This window comes from Nicotiana sylvestris, chromosome 9, assembly GCF_000393655.2.
Source record: "Nicotiana sylvestris chromosome 9, ASM39365v2, whole genome shotgun sequence".
Taxonomy (NCBI): Eukaryota; Viridiplantae; Streptophyta; class Magnoliopsida; order Solanales; family Solanaceae; genus Nicotiana; species Nicotiana sylvestris.
The window spans coordinates 191653264-191669103 of record NC_091065.1 but is presented as its reverse complement, the minus strand read 5'-3'; the positions used below and the strand labels follow the sequence as shown (position 1 = coordinate 191669103).

General features: G+C 40.6%; 2 protein-coding genes across 2 annotated transcripts; both read left to right on the top strand.

Annotated features, from left to right (window-relative positions):
- The first annotated feature begins 3595 nt into the window (after positions 1 to 3595).
- Positions 3596 to 4033, top strand: LOC138878760 (uncharacterized). Its single transcript, XM_070158453.1, has one exon. It carries the CDS (start codon positions 3596 to 3598, stop codon positions 4031 to 4033), a length of 438 nt encoding a protein of 145 aa, XP_070014554.1.
- A 114-nt stretch (positions 4034 to 4147) lies between these two features.
- Positions 4148 to 4525, top strand: LOC138878759 (uncharacterized). The gene has a single exon (XM_070158452.1). It carries the CDS (start codon positions 4148 to 4150, stop codon positions 4523 to 4525), a length of 378 nt encoding a protein of 125 aa, XP_070014553.1.
- Positions 4526 to 15840: the final 11315 nt, after the last annotated feature.

The window sequence follows — 15840 nt, the reverse complement described above, 5'->3', positions numbered from 1 at the left end:
GCATGGTGAGAGTGATTCACGAAAGGCAGTTAAGCAAAAATCAGTTGGGTTACTTGAGCTCAAAGAAGTGTTAGCCATGAGAGCCGATATTGCAAAGCTAGCCAATCAGATAACTAGGATGACAATGCAGCAGCCACAGACAATGCAACATGTACAACAAATGACTATTTGTTGCGAACGCTGTGGCGACAATCATATGAGTGATATGTTCCCCCACGAATCCAGAATCCATCTATTTTGTGGGGCAACAGAACAAAGGTCCACCGAATCAACATGCATAATACGGGAATTCTTACAATCCAAATTGGAGGAATCATCCCAACTTCTCATGGGGTGGAAATCAGTAGAATCAGAATCAGCATAGACCCCAAGGGAGTTTCAATCAACCTCAGAGACCACCCCAACAAATGGAAGAAAGTACCAATGATTTGCTAAAGAAGTTGTTGATTGACAATCAGCAACTCAGGACCAGCTTCAGAAATCTTGAAAGACAAATGGGGCAGTTAGCAACAAATCAAAACACTAGACCTGTAGGCGCTCTCCCCAGTGATACAGAAAAGAACCCTCAAGTGAATGCAGTTACACTTAGAAACGGGAGGGAGCTAGAGGAAATGCCAAAGAAAAAGAAAGACAAGCCCATACCTGAGGGAGAGTTGATCCCTAAAGTGACTCACGAGCCAAAGAATGCTGCTGAAATTCCAGAGGCAGTGGAGGCCCCAAGGCCACCACCACCTTTCCCCCCCCCCAGAGATTGCAGAAAAAGAATGATGATCGCATGTTCACAAAATTTCTCTCTATGTTGAGCCAGGTTCAATTGAATATCCCACTTGTTGATGTGCTTCGTAAAATTCCAAAGTATGCTAAGTACATAAAAGATATAGTGGCTCACAAGAGAAGATTAACTGAATTTGAGACAGTGGCACTTACTAAGGAGTGCACTTCATGGGTCCAAAATAAGCTCCCTCAAAAGCATAAGGATCCTGGCATCTTCACAATTCCTGTGCGCATTGGTAATATTGATGTGGGTAGTGCTCTTTGTGATTTGGGGGCGAGCTTAGCCCCTGTATTTGTTCAAACAATTGGGCCTGGGAGCTCCAAGGACCACTACTGTGATGTTGTAGCTGGCTGATAGATCGATAGCACACCCTAAAGGGGTGATTGAAGATATGTTGCTGCAGATTAGGAAATTCATCTTCCCTGCTGATTTCATTATCCTCGATTATGAGGCTGATGAACTGGTTCCAATCATATTGGGGCGACCTCTCTTAGCTACTGGTGATGCAATTATCAAAGTGAGAGAGGGACAGATGATTTTGCGGGTAGATGATGAGGAAGCAGTTTTAATGTTTACAAAGCAATCCAACTTCCCTGCCACTATGAGGAGCTCTCAATGATATATGTTGTTGAGGCTGATGAGCAGATTCATTATCCGAGTGTATATCTAGACGGTTCTCTAGAGAAAGCACTTATGTTGCTTGATAGCCTGAGGGTTGATGAGGAGGTTGAGGAGATGATGCACATCCTAGATACGTCTTGTGCATACATGCAAGGGATACACCCCTTTGAGCCTTTGAATAGGCCAGAGGGACCTCCTCCAAAGCCATCAATTGAGGAAGCCCCAAAATTGGAGCTTAAACCTCTCCCACCTCACCTGCAATATGCTTATTTGGGTGACTCTGACACTTTACCCGTTATTGTTTCTTCTGACTTATCTAAATTGCAGGAAGAAAAGCTGTTGAGAGTGCTACGTGAGCATAAGCGAGCACTTGGGTGGACGATGTCTGACATTAAGGGCATTAGTCCAGCCTTTTGCATGCACAAAATCCTCATGGAGGACAGACACAAGCCTAGTGTAGAGCAATAATGCCGACTCAATCCAATCATGAAAGAGGTGGTAAGAAAAGAAGTGATTAAGTGGCTTGATGCAGGTATTGTATTTCCTATCTCAGACACCAAATATGTAAGCCCCGTTCAATGTGTACCCAAGAAAGGGGGGATGATTGTAGTAGTTAATGAGAATAATGATTTAATCCCTACAAGAACTGTCACCGGGTGGAGAATTTGCATTGATTATAGAAAATTGAACAATGCCACCCGGAAGGACCACTTTCCCCTCCCCTTTATTGACCAAATGCTTGATAGATTAGCTAGCCAGGAGTACTACTGCTTCTTAGATGGTTACTTGGGGTATAATCAGATTGCTATAGCCCTAGAGGACCAAGAGAAGACCACATTTACATGTCTTTATGGCACGTATGCGTTCAAGAGAATGCCCTTCGATCTTTGTAATGCACCTGCGACTTTTCAAAGGTGTATGATGGCCATTTTTACTGACATGGTTGAGAGGTTTGTGGAAGTGTTCATGGATGATTTTTCTGCATTTGGATGTTCTTTTGATAACTGCTTGATGAACCTTGATAAAGTACTTGCTAGGTGTGAAGAAACTAACTTGGTGCTAAACTGGGAAAAGTGCCATTTCATGGTACGTGAAGGTATAGTTTTGGGGCACAAGGTATCCAAAGATGGTTTGCAGGTGGAAAAGGAAAAGGTTGAAGCAATTGAAAAATTGCCCCCACCGATATCTGTCAAAGGCATTCGCAGTTTCTTGGGCCATGCAGGTTTTTATTGTCGTTTTATTAAAGATTTCTCAAAAATTTCCCCTCCCTTGTGCAGGTTGATTGAGAAGGATGTCGCCTTCAAATTTAATGTTGCCTGCCTGAAGGCATTTGAGGAGCTAAAGGGAAGGTTGGTGACTGCACCAATCATAATTGCTTCGGATTGGGAGCAGCCATTTGAGTTGATATGTGATGCGAGTGACTTGGCTATTGGAGCTGTTTTGGGTAAAAGGAGAAATAAAATCTTCCACTCCATCTACTATGCGAGCAAAACTCTGAATCTAGCTCAGATGAACTACACAGTTACTGAAAAAGAGTTGCTTGCCATGGTTTGGGCGTTTGACAAGTTCAGGTCATATCTAGTGAGGACCAAAGTCATCATCTACACAGATCATTCAGCTATCAGATACCTATTTGAGAATAAAGATGCCAAACCGAGACTGATTAGGTGGGTCCTCCTCTTGCAAGAGTTCGACCTAGAGATCCAAGATCGCAAAGGAACATAGAATCAAGTGGCTGATCACTTGTCCAGATTAGAAAATCGGAACCATGTAGCTTAAGGGGGTGCAATCAAAGAAACATTCCCTGATGAGCAATTATTGGCAATCACCTCAAACACAGCCCCATGGTATGCAGATTATGTGAACTTTATTGCAAGCGGGGTGACACCACCAGAATTGACACCTAATAATAGAAGAAGGTTTCTGCATGATGTGAGGCTTTACATGTGGGATGAGCCATTCTTATACAGGCTCTGTGAAGATCAGTTGGTGTGAATATGTGTTCCTAAGGAGGAGATGAATTCCATACTTCATAGATGTGATGCCTCGCTATACGTAGGTCATCATGGTGGAGACAGGACCGCCCAGAAAGTGCTACAATCAGGTTTCTATTGGCCAAAATTGTTTAGGGATGCACATGCCTTTGCTAAAATGTGTGACAGGTGACAAAGAACTGGAATGATCACAAAGAAGCACGAGATGCCGCTGCAAAACATTCTGGTAGTGGAGTTTTTTGATGTTTGGGGAATTGACTTCATGGGACCGTTTTCGTACTCCAATAGTCATAGGTACATATTGGTGGCAGTCGATTATGTGTCTAAGTGGGTGGAGGCCATTGCACTTCTCACTAATGATGCAAAGGTGGTGGTAAGCTTTGTTAAGAAGCACAACTTCATACGTTTTGGAACTCCCAGAGTGTTGATCAATGATGGAGGAATGCATTTCTACAACAAACTGCTGAATAATGTTCTTGCAAAGTACGTAATCAAGCACAAAGTTTCCATTGCCTATCACCCCCAGATGAGTGGTCAAGTGGAAGTATCAAACAGAGAGGTGAAGATGATTCTTGAGAAAATAGTGAGTGCAAATAGAAAAGACTCGGCAGGGAAGTTAGATGACGCATTATGGGCATATTGAACTACATACAAAACTCCCATAGGTGCTTCTCCGTATAAATTAGTTTATGGGGAGGCATGTCACTTACCCGTCGAACTTGAACACAAGGCCTATTGGGCAATTAAAAAGCTGAATATGGATGGGGACTTGGCTGGCGAGAAGAGGTTGCTGCAACTCAATGAGCTTTATGAGTTTCGTTTGCACGCATATGAAAATGCCAAATTGTATAAAGAGAAGACTAAGAGGTGGCATGACAAGCACATCCAACATCGAGAGTTTGAGCCAGGGCAAGAAGTTCTTTTGTTCAATTCGAGGTTGAAGTTTTTTCCAGGAAAGCTTAAATCTCATTGGTCAGGCCCTTTTGTTGTGGTAAGTGTGAAGCCTCATGGAGCTGTGGAGTTGCAGGATATGAGTTCAACTGGTACTTTCTTGGTGAATGGTCAAAGGATAAAACATTACTGGGGTGGTGACTTTGCACGTCACAAGACCTCGGTGGACTTGACGGATGCTTGAGAACGTGTTGAGTCGTACCGCAACGTTAAATCAGGCCCTAGATGGGAGGCAACCCATTGAATTGTTGTAACCGGCGTGCCACGACATTAAATAAGGCGCTGGTTGAGAGGCAACCCAACGATAGTAGTAGTGTTAATTTTGTGTTTTAGAAAGAGCTAACCAATGCAGGTGACAAAGGGAAGGTGCTAAGGCCATCAAACGGGGTAAGAACAGGTGAAAAGTTGAAGAAAAAATCGCCCAGATGCGCCCCCGTGCTACTGGATGCGCTACTGGGCGCGCTAAACTGCAAAGTTTCTGCCTTGGTCGCGTACCTGATCGTGATGTTAAATGCTCTACTAGCGCGACCGTGCTACTGGATGCGCATCTGGGCGCGCTAGTAGCTCTTGGGTTCTGTATTGGATGCGCTAAATTTAGCGCGCTAGTTCCGTCAAAAAATCCGGCGTTTTTCAAGTGTATTTTATTTTTTTCGTTTTTTTCTTTTTTCTTTCCCCCATCTAATAAACCCTCCTCCAATAACCTCCCCCATTCTAACTTAAACAACAACAAGACCTTCCTCCCAACACTCCCAAATCCCAACCCCTCCCGTCCCCCATCTCACGCCCCCCCCCTCCCCCCTCCCGAGTTCACTAGCATCCTCCCCATTCTCCTTCACCACAGGTATGAGCCCTAGTTTCTTTATTCTTTTTTTATTTCTCTCTCTATTTCTCAGATTGTTTTGGTTGTATTCTTATGCCTATATTGTAGTAGTTGTACTTAGATTTTGTAGAGAAATTGGTGGAAGATGTTGTGGTGTTGGTGGATGATAAGTGTGGGGTGGAATCCTACTTGATATGTGATGTTGGTGAGTGTAAGTGGGTGATTCTTGTTCTAATAAGTTTAAAAAGGGGTTGTGAAGGCCTAATGCTCACAAGGTGTTTGTGGAAAAGTCCCAATGACCGTGATTATATAGTTTGTGACCCCTTAAGCGTGTGAAGTCTGCGTAACCGCATTAAGTCACAAAATTTCTATTGGGCTGTGCTAATGTGTCTCCATTTATCAGGCATCATGACTCCATCTAGGAAACGACTCGCCACAGGAGCCTCGTCGAGCAGCCAAGCTAGTTCATCTAGGTCATGAGTGGCTGCACATGCACGCTCCTTTGATAGTTCCAAATTGGTTTCGGCCAATGCTCAGGCCCGCTTTGCAGAAAATGCTCGTAAAAAGACAATTCCAGAGAGAGGTATTAACGTCAGACAGCTCCAGAGACATTGTCCTCACATGTACGAGGAGTTGGTAAGGCAAGGGTTGTACGCATTCATCAATGATCCCGGTGAGGGCAATGCAACGGTTGTGCGGGAATTTTATGTAAATGTGCCGGAGCATGAATGGAGTAGTCACGGTGTGCTGAATACTATGTGAATGCTTCTATTGAGGCGATACGGATGGCCTACCAACTGCCTCCACCTCCAGCTGTTTATGATGACTTCTATGAATATGCCCGCAACCCAACGAACGAAAAATGGGCGCGATTCTTTGAGACAATTTGTGCACCCGGGAAAGAAGTGGTCTGGATAGACTATGGGGAGAAGTTTTACTCCTCAGCACTCACCTTTGAAGGGAAGTGTTGGTTGTACCTCACAAACAACCGCTTGATTCCGTCTCACAATACTACAGAGGTCAATGGGCACCGCGCTGCGTTGATTTGGTGCTTTGTAAATGGTCACGACTTCGACGTGGCCAAAGTGATGCATGAAGAGATATTCGTCCGCAGACAAGTCAAAAGGTAGGGATTCTTTATCCCTTCTTTAGTTACTCAACTAAGCAGGGATGCTCAGGTGCCTGAAAATCTAGCTCTGGATGGGTTGGTGAAACAGGAAGGCCAATTGCGCACTGATTAGGTGACCACGGGCAAGGAGCCGGAAGTAGTAGAGGAGGAGGCAAGAGGTGGCCAGTCTGCGAGTAGTAGCTCTGATGATTCTCATGATGAAGAGGATGCTGAGGAGCACATGGGGACAGCACCGCAGGCTCAGGAGCAAAATGTGACAGCAGCAGGACCATCTGGGACGACAACATCTTTAGGAGCTGCTCGGGTGTCCCGTTTTACTGTGATAGAGGCAGAGATGGCTGGTTTGCACACCTTCATGAGTGATTTGGGCACTCGAGTAGACGCGGTAGGTTACCGACAAGTGAAGTCGGAAAAGAAATTTATGGGCTGGCTGCGAGCTCTGGGTCATGCATTCCACGTCAACCCAGACACCGTCTCCGACCAGGAGTGAACCTTCGAGGAAGTTCCTTTACCTCACTGCTCTTTCAAATTTTAATCCATGGGGACATGTCTTCATTTTTAAGTGTGGGGTGGGGATTCCTTCATTGTTTGTATGTGATTGTATCAATTGACTGTTGGTTTTGTTTTGTTTCATTCTGCTTTGATAATTTTGATGCGGTTAAGTAGGAATCGTTAGTTTAAAATAGATATATGGCTCGTCCCAACGATGGATCCCTATCAACGGGGTTCTTGAGGGGCTGAGTCGAGAAAAAAGGGGCAAATACGTAGACTCTTCCTGATGACGGATCATTTAGACAATTTTCTTGAGGGAAGTTAGTCTAGAGAAAACACCAAAAAGATTTTTTTATTCCCTTTTTCTTTCTTAGATAGTGTAGCAACTCCCCCTTGGTTTTTCTTTAGGCCATGGTTCTTTTCCAAGGGTTTAACTTGAACTGGGTATAGGTAGTTTTCTTTTTATTTTGTTTTCTTTTCGATTTGTAGATTAGGTTAATGGGCTACAAGATAGAGAATTAAAAGAGAACCCATAGCGTTGACACACCTAAACACAATATACCCTAGAGTCTAACGCCTAGTCTTATTTGTTGAATCTCACTAAAGTGCCTTAATCTGCATGTTTGTTGCTGAATTGAATGCTCGTAATGGAGCGTCTTGATGAGCCAATCTGGAATGAGTCGTATTCCATGTGTGGTGAGGTTTTTGTGTAGTCCATGTATTGTACTTATGTCTAGAACTTGCCTGGTATGTGAGTTGAAGCGAAATTTTAGGTAATGCTCGGTTTGAAAAATGATTTTAGGCTTTCTTTGAACTTTTTGAGCTTAATTTCTTGTCACAAATAAAATTTGTTCCTAGTTAACCCTTTTGAGCCTATGGCCTTTTGTTTGGCACCCGCATTACGAGCATATACCTTTTTTATTCTTAATCGACATTGTTTTGATCCTATTAACTCTTAAAGCACTTTAATTGTGAGATGATCGCTAAAAGAAGTAAGATAGAACTAAATGTGGGGTGGCTTTTTGAGTGGAACCAATAAAAGGAAGAAATGTGCACTTTTTTTGTAAACTAATACACCACTAGCGGAAATATCGTAAAAAAAAAGAAGAGGAAGACATTGTGTCTTGTTCCAGCTAGTGGGTATGAATTAATATAGTGCTTAAATAAGAAGGGAGTATTTGTAGGGTGATATTGTTTATGGAAGTGAAGTGGGTTGAAGCATTTGCGCTAAAGTTGCTCATGTGATGTGTTAAAGTGCTTAGGAGGGTTAGTCAATATTCCTAAATATATCCTACTCATCCCTTAGCCCACATTACAACCATGAAAAAGTCTTAATTGATTTTGGGTCGAGCAAGGCTACATTAGTAGAGATTTACATTAAGGGCAAGCTTATGGTACCAATTGCATGCATGTGACTTCTTTTGTGAGGGCGAGTGATTTCTTTGATATATGTGAGCATATGATGCGAATGTGTGGATTGAATTCAATTTTCATTGATGTGATTATGATGGCATATGATTCATGATGGAAAACAAGTCTTGACTTCTGTGTAGAGTACGTTGAGGAAGTATGAATATTGCATGGCACTTGAAGAGTCGACTTTGAGGCTAGGACTATTTACTACTAGGCGTAATGTATGTAAATTGTTCTGGGTGTAGGGCGTTAGGGGAAATGGTTGAGTAACCTTTAGAATGTGTAGATTGATTGCTCGAGGAATAGCAATAAAGTAAGTGTGGGGGTGTTGATAATAGGTTAAATCTAGGTAATTTGGCGATTGTTTATGCTCCCACTTGATTATATTCAAATATCATAATATGGTTAATTGATGAAAAATAGGCTCTAATTGTGAATTGTATATATTGCAGGATGAAGAGCCTAGGGGATGCCTTAAACAGTTGTGATTGGAATCATTTTGGAGCAAGAAAAATCCCTCAGAGTTGAGTACGCTTGAAGACGAGGAACAAAAGTGATGAAACACAGAACTGGACATGCGCGTCCAGGTGTGCGACCGCGCTCCTTTTAGCGCATCCATGACAGAATCTCAGCCAACTAGCGGCCAGATGCGCGTCTAGGAGCGCGGTCATGCTAGTCCAAAATCCGGGAAGAGTTATTTAGGGGCAGAATTGGAAATTTGGAGGAAAACGAACTTAACCTATATAAAGTCAAGCTCGCCCAAGGAAGAAAAGAGGAGTTTTTCATAGTCTAGTGCAAGAAATAGCGAGTCTAGGCCCTCGACCTCATATAAATATCAGTATAACACTGTTGCGGCATGCAGCCCGGTCCAAGAGTATCCTCACAATACAGGCCCTCGGCCTTACTCAGTCAAAATCACATAAGCCCCTCGGGTAACAGTAAAACATGATGCTCAGCTCAAAAGTATTATTTAAAATACCATTTCAAGTGTTAAAGCAGAGTAAGCATGGCTAAGTTTTGAAAACATTAGAAAATAACATGACTGAGTTCAACTATATAATCAAACATTGAGGAATTATCAAACAACAATCCCTGAAGGGTTCAAATAGCCGGCACTAGGCCCAAAGATGGCATTCAGCCCAGATAATGATGATAACAATTAGTTTTCAGTTAAATACGAGGTAAAATCATCAACCGGGACGGACCAAGTCACAATCCCCAATAGTACACAACCCCACGCTCGTTGTCAAGCATGTGCCTCACCTCAATATAGCACTACGATGTGCAATCCGGGATTTCAAACCCTCAGAGTATCATTTAAAATCATTACTCACCTCGAACCGGCGAAATCTCTAGCTCGCGACGCCTTTGCCCCTCAAATCGGCCTCCACGTGCGTCGAATCTATCCAAAATCAGAACGAATACGTCACAATATGCTGAGTGAACAAAGCCCAAGTGAAAACAATCAATAAAAGGCACGATTCCCGAAATTTCCAAAACCCGAGCCCGAGCCCATATCTCGAAATTTGACAAAATTCACAAAACTAGAATCCTTATGCTCTCACGAGTCTAACCATATGAAAATTATCCAATTCTGATACCATTTGGCCCTTCAAATCATCATTTTACATTTTTGAAAGGTTTCACCATTTTCTACCCAAATTCCATTCCAAATCACGGATTAAATGATGAATTCAATGATAGATTCATGTACTCTAGCCAAATTTGAGTTAGAATCACTTACCCCGATGAATTTCTAGAAAACCCTTCGAAAAATCGCCAAAATCCGAGCTCTCTAGGTCAAAATATCAATAAAACCCAAAACCTCGTATTTATAGAGTACCCCTCAGATTTCAGCCACCGCGGGCCGCATCAAATCGACCTTGGTCCACGCTAGCCAGTGCGGTCTAAGTAAAAAAACCACGGCCGCATAGGCCTTCCTCTACAGTGACAGACTTTAGTATTTTGACCATAACTTTCGCTACTGATGTCCAAATTGAGATATCTTTACCTTTCTGGAAATTAGACACGAATAGCTACAACTTTTGTTTTTGATTCACCTCAAATTCCCTGCAGATCAAAAGTTGTGAGCTTCCGAAGTAGCACCAGCGGGAAGGTTCTTCACCGAGGCCGCGTCCACTTTTGTGCGGTCCGCGCGATGCCTTCCGCGGCCGCGTCCACTTTTGTGTGGTCTGCACAGCACTCACCGCGGGCGCACTTATTTTTGTGCGGACCGCGTGAGTGAGTTCCGGGGCCTGCAACCCCTGTGGACCTGCTACGGCTACGATTTTTGCACTAAAACATCTCGGAACCTACCCGGAACTCCCGGAACTTCAAATAAATTGTACCAACACATCCCATAACATCATTCAAACTTGCTCAAAACTTCGGAATGCTCACAACAACATCCCATCACCAATTTAACAGAGGATCCAAGCCTAAGAACTCCAAGAACTCTTAAATTATGCTTTCGCTCAAAAGTCTATCAAATCTCGTCCGAATGACCTGAAATTTTGCACACACATCCCAAATGACACAACGAAGCTACTGCAACTCTCGGAATTTCATTCCGGCCTTTATATCAAAATCTCACCTATCAACCGGAAAGCGTCGAAATCTCAATTTTGCCAATCCAAGCCTAAACCTTCCACGGACTTCCAAAATGCATTCCGATCACACTCCTAAGTCCCAAATCACCTAACGAAGCTAACCAAACCATAAAAATTTCATTCCGAGATCAAATACACATAAGTCAAATCTTGGTCAAACCTTTGAAATTTTAAGCTTTCAATTGAGTCTGTTCTTCCAAATTCATTCTGATTAACCTGAAACCCAACACCAACGATTTACATAAGTCATAATACACCACACGGGGTAAGTCATGCCCGAGAACTGGCGAGTGAAGTGCAAAAGCTCAAAACGACCGGTCGGGTCGTTACATCCTCCCCCACTTAAACATACGTTCGTCCGCGAATGTGCCCAAAGTTGTTCTAAAAGCCAACCAATCGATGAATAACCTTACCATGCATATACCCGGGGGTGATCCCACGTTACCCTATCTCATATAGGTCCGATAACACACAGTAATTGAAATTTCACAACCCAATCTAACCCATAAGCCTTAGAACTACATTTCCACTTCTGAAATCATTCACAAGATCAGAATCTCATATCTATATTCAGAATAAGTCCGAACAAGCTGTAATTAACAATACTTGCAATCTCAGATGCAATAATTTAATATACCACATGACTTAAACACTCGTAGTGATAACTTCTAATTACAGCAACTACACACATCACCCAAATACCAATAGAAAAACTCTTATCAACTAAAGTCTCACCCCAACACTTTTATATACTGCCAATGATCACAAAAAAAAACGTGGTAAGCCATAACCATTTTCCCAGATCAACCATTCATGAAGCCGCTTCCCTTTTTGGCTAATACCACAACAATTTCCGAACCGAACCTCGATATTATCCTTCCAACAAGCTGAAATCAAATCCATTCGTATTCATTAATGATCCCGGCAATCTCCCCTAATCCAGCACGCCACTCTGGTAACATGACACGTCAATAGAGGCCTAAGCCATGACTTGCATAATACGCGCACCAATAAGCAACGGTCCGAAACTACTCAAATCATGAAAATTGCTGTAAGCACGTGATTTTTGCCCTATATGAGAATTACTCCCAAAAAATTTAAAAATAAAATAATTTTCTTTGGTGTGCAATTTTGTGATATTTTGTGATATTTCTGAATAATTATTTGTATTTGTCTGTGCATGTTTATTTGTTAAATTAATAAAAATACAAAAAATGTCACATTTTGCATGTAGGATTTAATCCTACAATTATTAGTAATTAAGTTTGGTTTACAAAAAATAAAAATTACAAAAATAGGCATCGTTTGCAGTTTTAGCATTTAATGTCCAAATATACAATTTTATGCTTAATTATTACTTAATTGTGCGTTAATTGTTATTGGGAGTTAATTTGCACTTTTATAACTTAATTTAGTTCTTAATAATAATTTAAGTATTTTTATAATTTAGTTTTAGAAAAATAAAAGAAGAAAAAAATAAAACAAAAATACAAAAAATCGGAATTGGGCCTCTTCTTCAAATATAAGCCACAAGCCCAAAAAATACCCAATCTTCCAAAACGACCCAGTCCATTTCGAACTGGGTCGACCCAGTCCATAACCCAACACCCCTATTATCTTACAAACATTACAAAACAAAAAAAAATGGAGAAGAAAACCCTAAAAAAGGCTAAGTCATCCGCCCCCCCTCCTATCTTCTTTTTCTTCCTCAAGCTCCCCTTCCTAGCATCAATGGCTGCCCTTCCTCACGCCTCAACACACACACACACACACACACACGACATTCTCCATCGTCCCATCGACCCCCAACACGAGCAACCATGGCTGCTTTCCCCCCGTTTCCCGTTGTCAAAACCAAACGACCATTGGAGTAGCCTCACGTCCACCACTGTTACTGCGTTTTCTTCCGGTCGTTGCAGCTGCTACTGCTGTTCCTTCGTCATCCATGGAGGCCCTTCTTCTTCCATCTTCTCAACCTCAAGTCCAAACGACCAAGCTGCTCCGTTCTCCAAAACGCAGCAATGAGAGCTGCTCGAAACCAGCCCAAAAACGAGCTCCACCGTTGCTCCGTCATGCTGTTGTGTCGCTGCGTTTTCAGCTTCACCATTGTTGCTGCTGGTCACGTTTCTGCTTCAGCTGCCTCGTCCAGCTTCTGCCTCATCGATATAGGCAGCCATGGCTACCATTACGGTGCCTCAACATCGAGCTTTGGTCCGTCGAGTCTTTTGTACGTCGACTCGAATTGGTCGTTCAACGAAAGGTTCTGTTTCTCCATTCTTAATACCTGTTGTTAATTTGTAAATGCTTTACATAGAAATGACAGCCATGTTGCACCCCCCGGATTTGTTTGGTTGATCTTGAATCCGAAATTTGTATAGTTTGATTTTTTGTTTATCATTTATGATTATTTCTTGAATTTGTCTCATAATCTTGTTTAAGTTTAATATAGGAATTGTTTGTTGTAATGTTGTTAGAGTTGATTTTAAGTTCAATATTATTGAATTTAGAAATCTGAATATACTTGTTTGTTGTTGTTGTTGTTGAATCCGAAAATAGGTTTGTTTGTTGCTAAAATATTGTTCAATCAAATTTTAGTTGTTCTTTGTTGTTCAATCATGTTCATGAGATTTGTTGTTGAAATGTTGAAGAAATCATGTTCATGAGATTTGTTGTTTGAATTTATGTAGAAATTGGTCATATTGACTATATTTTGGTTGAGTTTGATTAATTGATTTGTTATAGCTGATGGGGTAATTTGGTAAATCGCAGTACGTTTGGGGTAAAATAGTAATTGCAATAAGGTCGGAGGGGTAGTTTAGGAATTGTACATTTTGTAATTTTTTATATGAAGCATGGGGGACAAAATGTAATGGGGTGGGTTGTGATATAGTTGTTTAATATAAAGGGGGGACAAGACAAAATTTAGTGGGGAGGAATCTTGTATTTGTTTAGTGAAGCATGGGGGACAAAATATAATGGGGTGGTGATGATATATTTATTTAATGTAATGGGGATGAGTGGGAAGATAATGGGTTTGGTAGGGGAAAGGGATTGATTTTAATTGATTAAAGGGTTGAGATTATATATAGGAAGTCTTGAACACAAAACAAAAACACACACAGATAGAGAAAGACAAACAGAGAAGAGGAACGAATCTGGAAAAAAGAAAAGAAGAGAGAGAATAGGAGAGAATTAAAACACAAACAGAAAAAAAAGAGCTGAATATTTAACAGAGAGAAAAATAGCGAAAAATATTCAAACTTTCAAATAAAAAAAAAACTAAAAAAAAAATATTCTGCTTTCTTTCATTGTTTGAAATCAGCATTAATTGTTGTTGTTTCATAAAAGTTGGAAGCATTTTGTTTTGGGATTACTACTCCACCGGTCTGTTACTGGGTTGTTACTGTTGCTGGGCTGTTGTTGCTGGTGCTGTATTATATTACTGCTGCTGATTCTCATCTTCATCTTCTTTTGTTTCCAATACCAGGTACACGACTGTAATACTAGCTATTGCAAGCTAATAATGTGGAAGCATGATTACATATGAAGAATGAATTTTGAAGTTTTAATTTCGCTTTTCTTTGTTCCTTTTGTTTATTGTATTTAAGCTATTTCATGTATTATTGAATAATAATTGGAATAAGAAAAAAATAACATAAGTTAGTCTTTAATCGGTTTGGCAAAATGGGTTAATTCATTAAGTTATGAAGGTTTCAAGATTATCAACAGTAGGTTAATCGTGAATAAGTAGCTAAATTTAGCTAAGGCATGAATTTAAATTAAATTTCGTAAATTAGGCATTAAGGCATGATTTGAGTTCAAGCAAGATTAGAAGAACGTTTAAGTCTAATAAACTTTCTAATAAGCTTTAGTAATTATAGTTAAATCTAGTTTCAAATGGTTGTGAATAATTAATATCAATAGTTTTTTTTTATAACAATGCTGAGTTGTATTTGATTCTTTTGGACATTAGTTGTTGAATTTTTATTTTTATTTATAATTTCGAAATTAAGAGTAAAATTCCTTTTTCATCAATATTTGTATTAATCTAGCAATTAGCATGTCATGTTTTCTTAAAATAATAATAAAAAAACTAGTAATTAATTAGGATTTTCTTTCTTTATTTTAGAGACTAATTTTTATAGAAAAATGTAGTCGCTTTAAGATTTGTCCATTTAAAATAAATGAGATGAGCCTCGCTTAATAAAATACATAGATTGCGGGGCCCTCAATAAATGTACATTTAATTGCTTAGAATTAGGGAGGAGCCGTTTTAGCAAATTTCACGGCCCTACCCAAAATAATGATACGCTAGTCGCTTTAGGTGCGTATTTAATAATGTTATTTTCTTAAATACTATTGTGCATTTATGTAACCCAAATCCAAATCTCAACGGAGTCGAAATGTGTCGATAACCACGGGTGCATTGATTGCGACGTGGTTTGAAATACGTTTTCACAATGTTGCAATTCTTCGTAAAATAATAACAATAAATAAAAAATAATAAAAGCGGCTAAAGGATAAAATTTGCACATAAGTTTATAATACGTATTATATCAGATAATCAAGCCGAATATAACAGTTGAGCGACCGTGCTAGAACCACGGAACTCGGGAATGCCTAACACCTTCTCCCAGGTTAACAGAATTCCTTATCCGGATTTCTGGTACGCAGGACTGTAATATGGAGTCATTCTTTTCCTCGATTCGGGATTAAAATTGGTGACTTGGGACACCCTAAATCTCCCAAGTGGCGACTCTGAAATAAATAAACAAATCCCGTTTCGACTGTCCTTTAATTGGAAAAAACTCCTTGCACCCTCGCGGGGGCGGAAAAAGGAGGTGTGACAGCTCTGGCGACTCTGTTGGGGATAGGGACCCAGAACCACTGGTTCAGGGTTCAAGAATTCAAGCTTAAAGCTGTTATAGCTGGCTTTATTTATTATCTGATTTTTACATGATATATGCTTAATGTGCTAAATGATGCTTTTACCGCTTTAATATTATCTGAATTGTGTATATAAAACTGCTACCCTT

Bases quoted from the DNA above. Each gene is read 5' to 3' on its own strand.
- LOC138878760 (XM_070158453.1), top strand. From the start codon at position 3,596: ATGCCGCTGCAAAACATTCTGGTAGTGGAGTTTTTTGATGTTTGGGGA.
- LOC138878759 (XM_070158452.1), top strand. From the start codon at position 4,148: ATGGATGGGGACTTGGCTGGCGAGAAGAGGTTGCTGCAACTCAATGAG.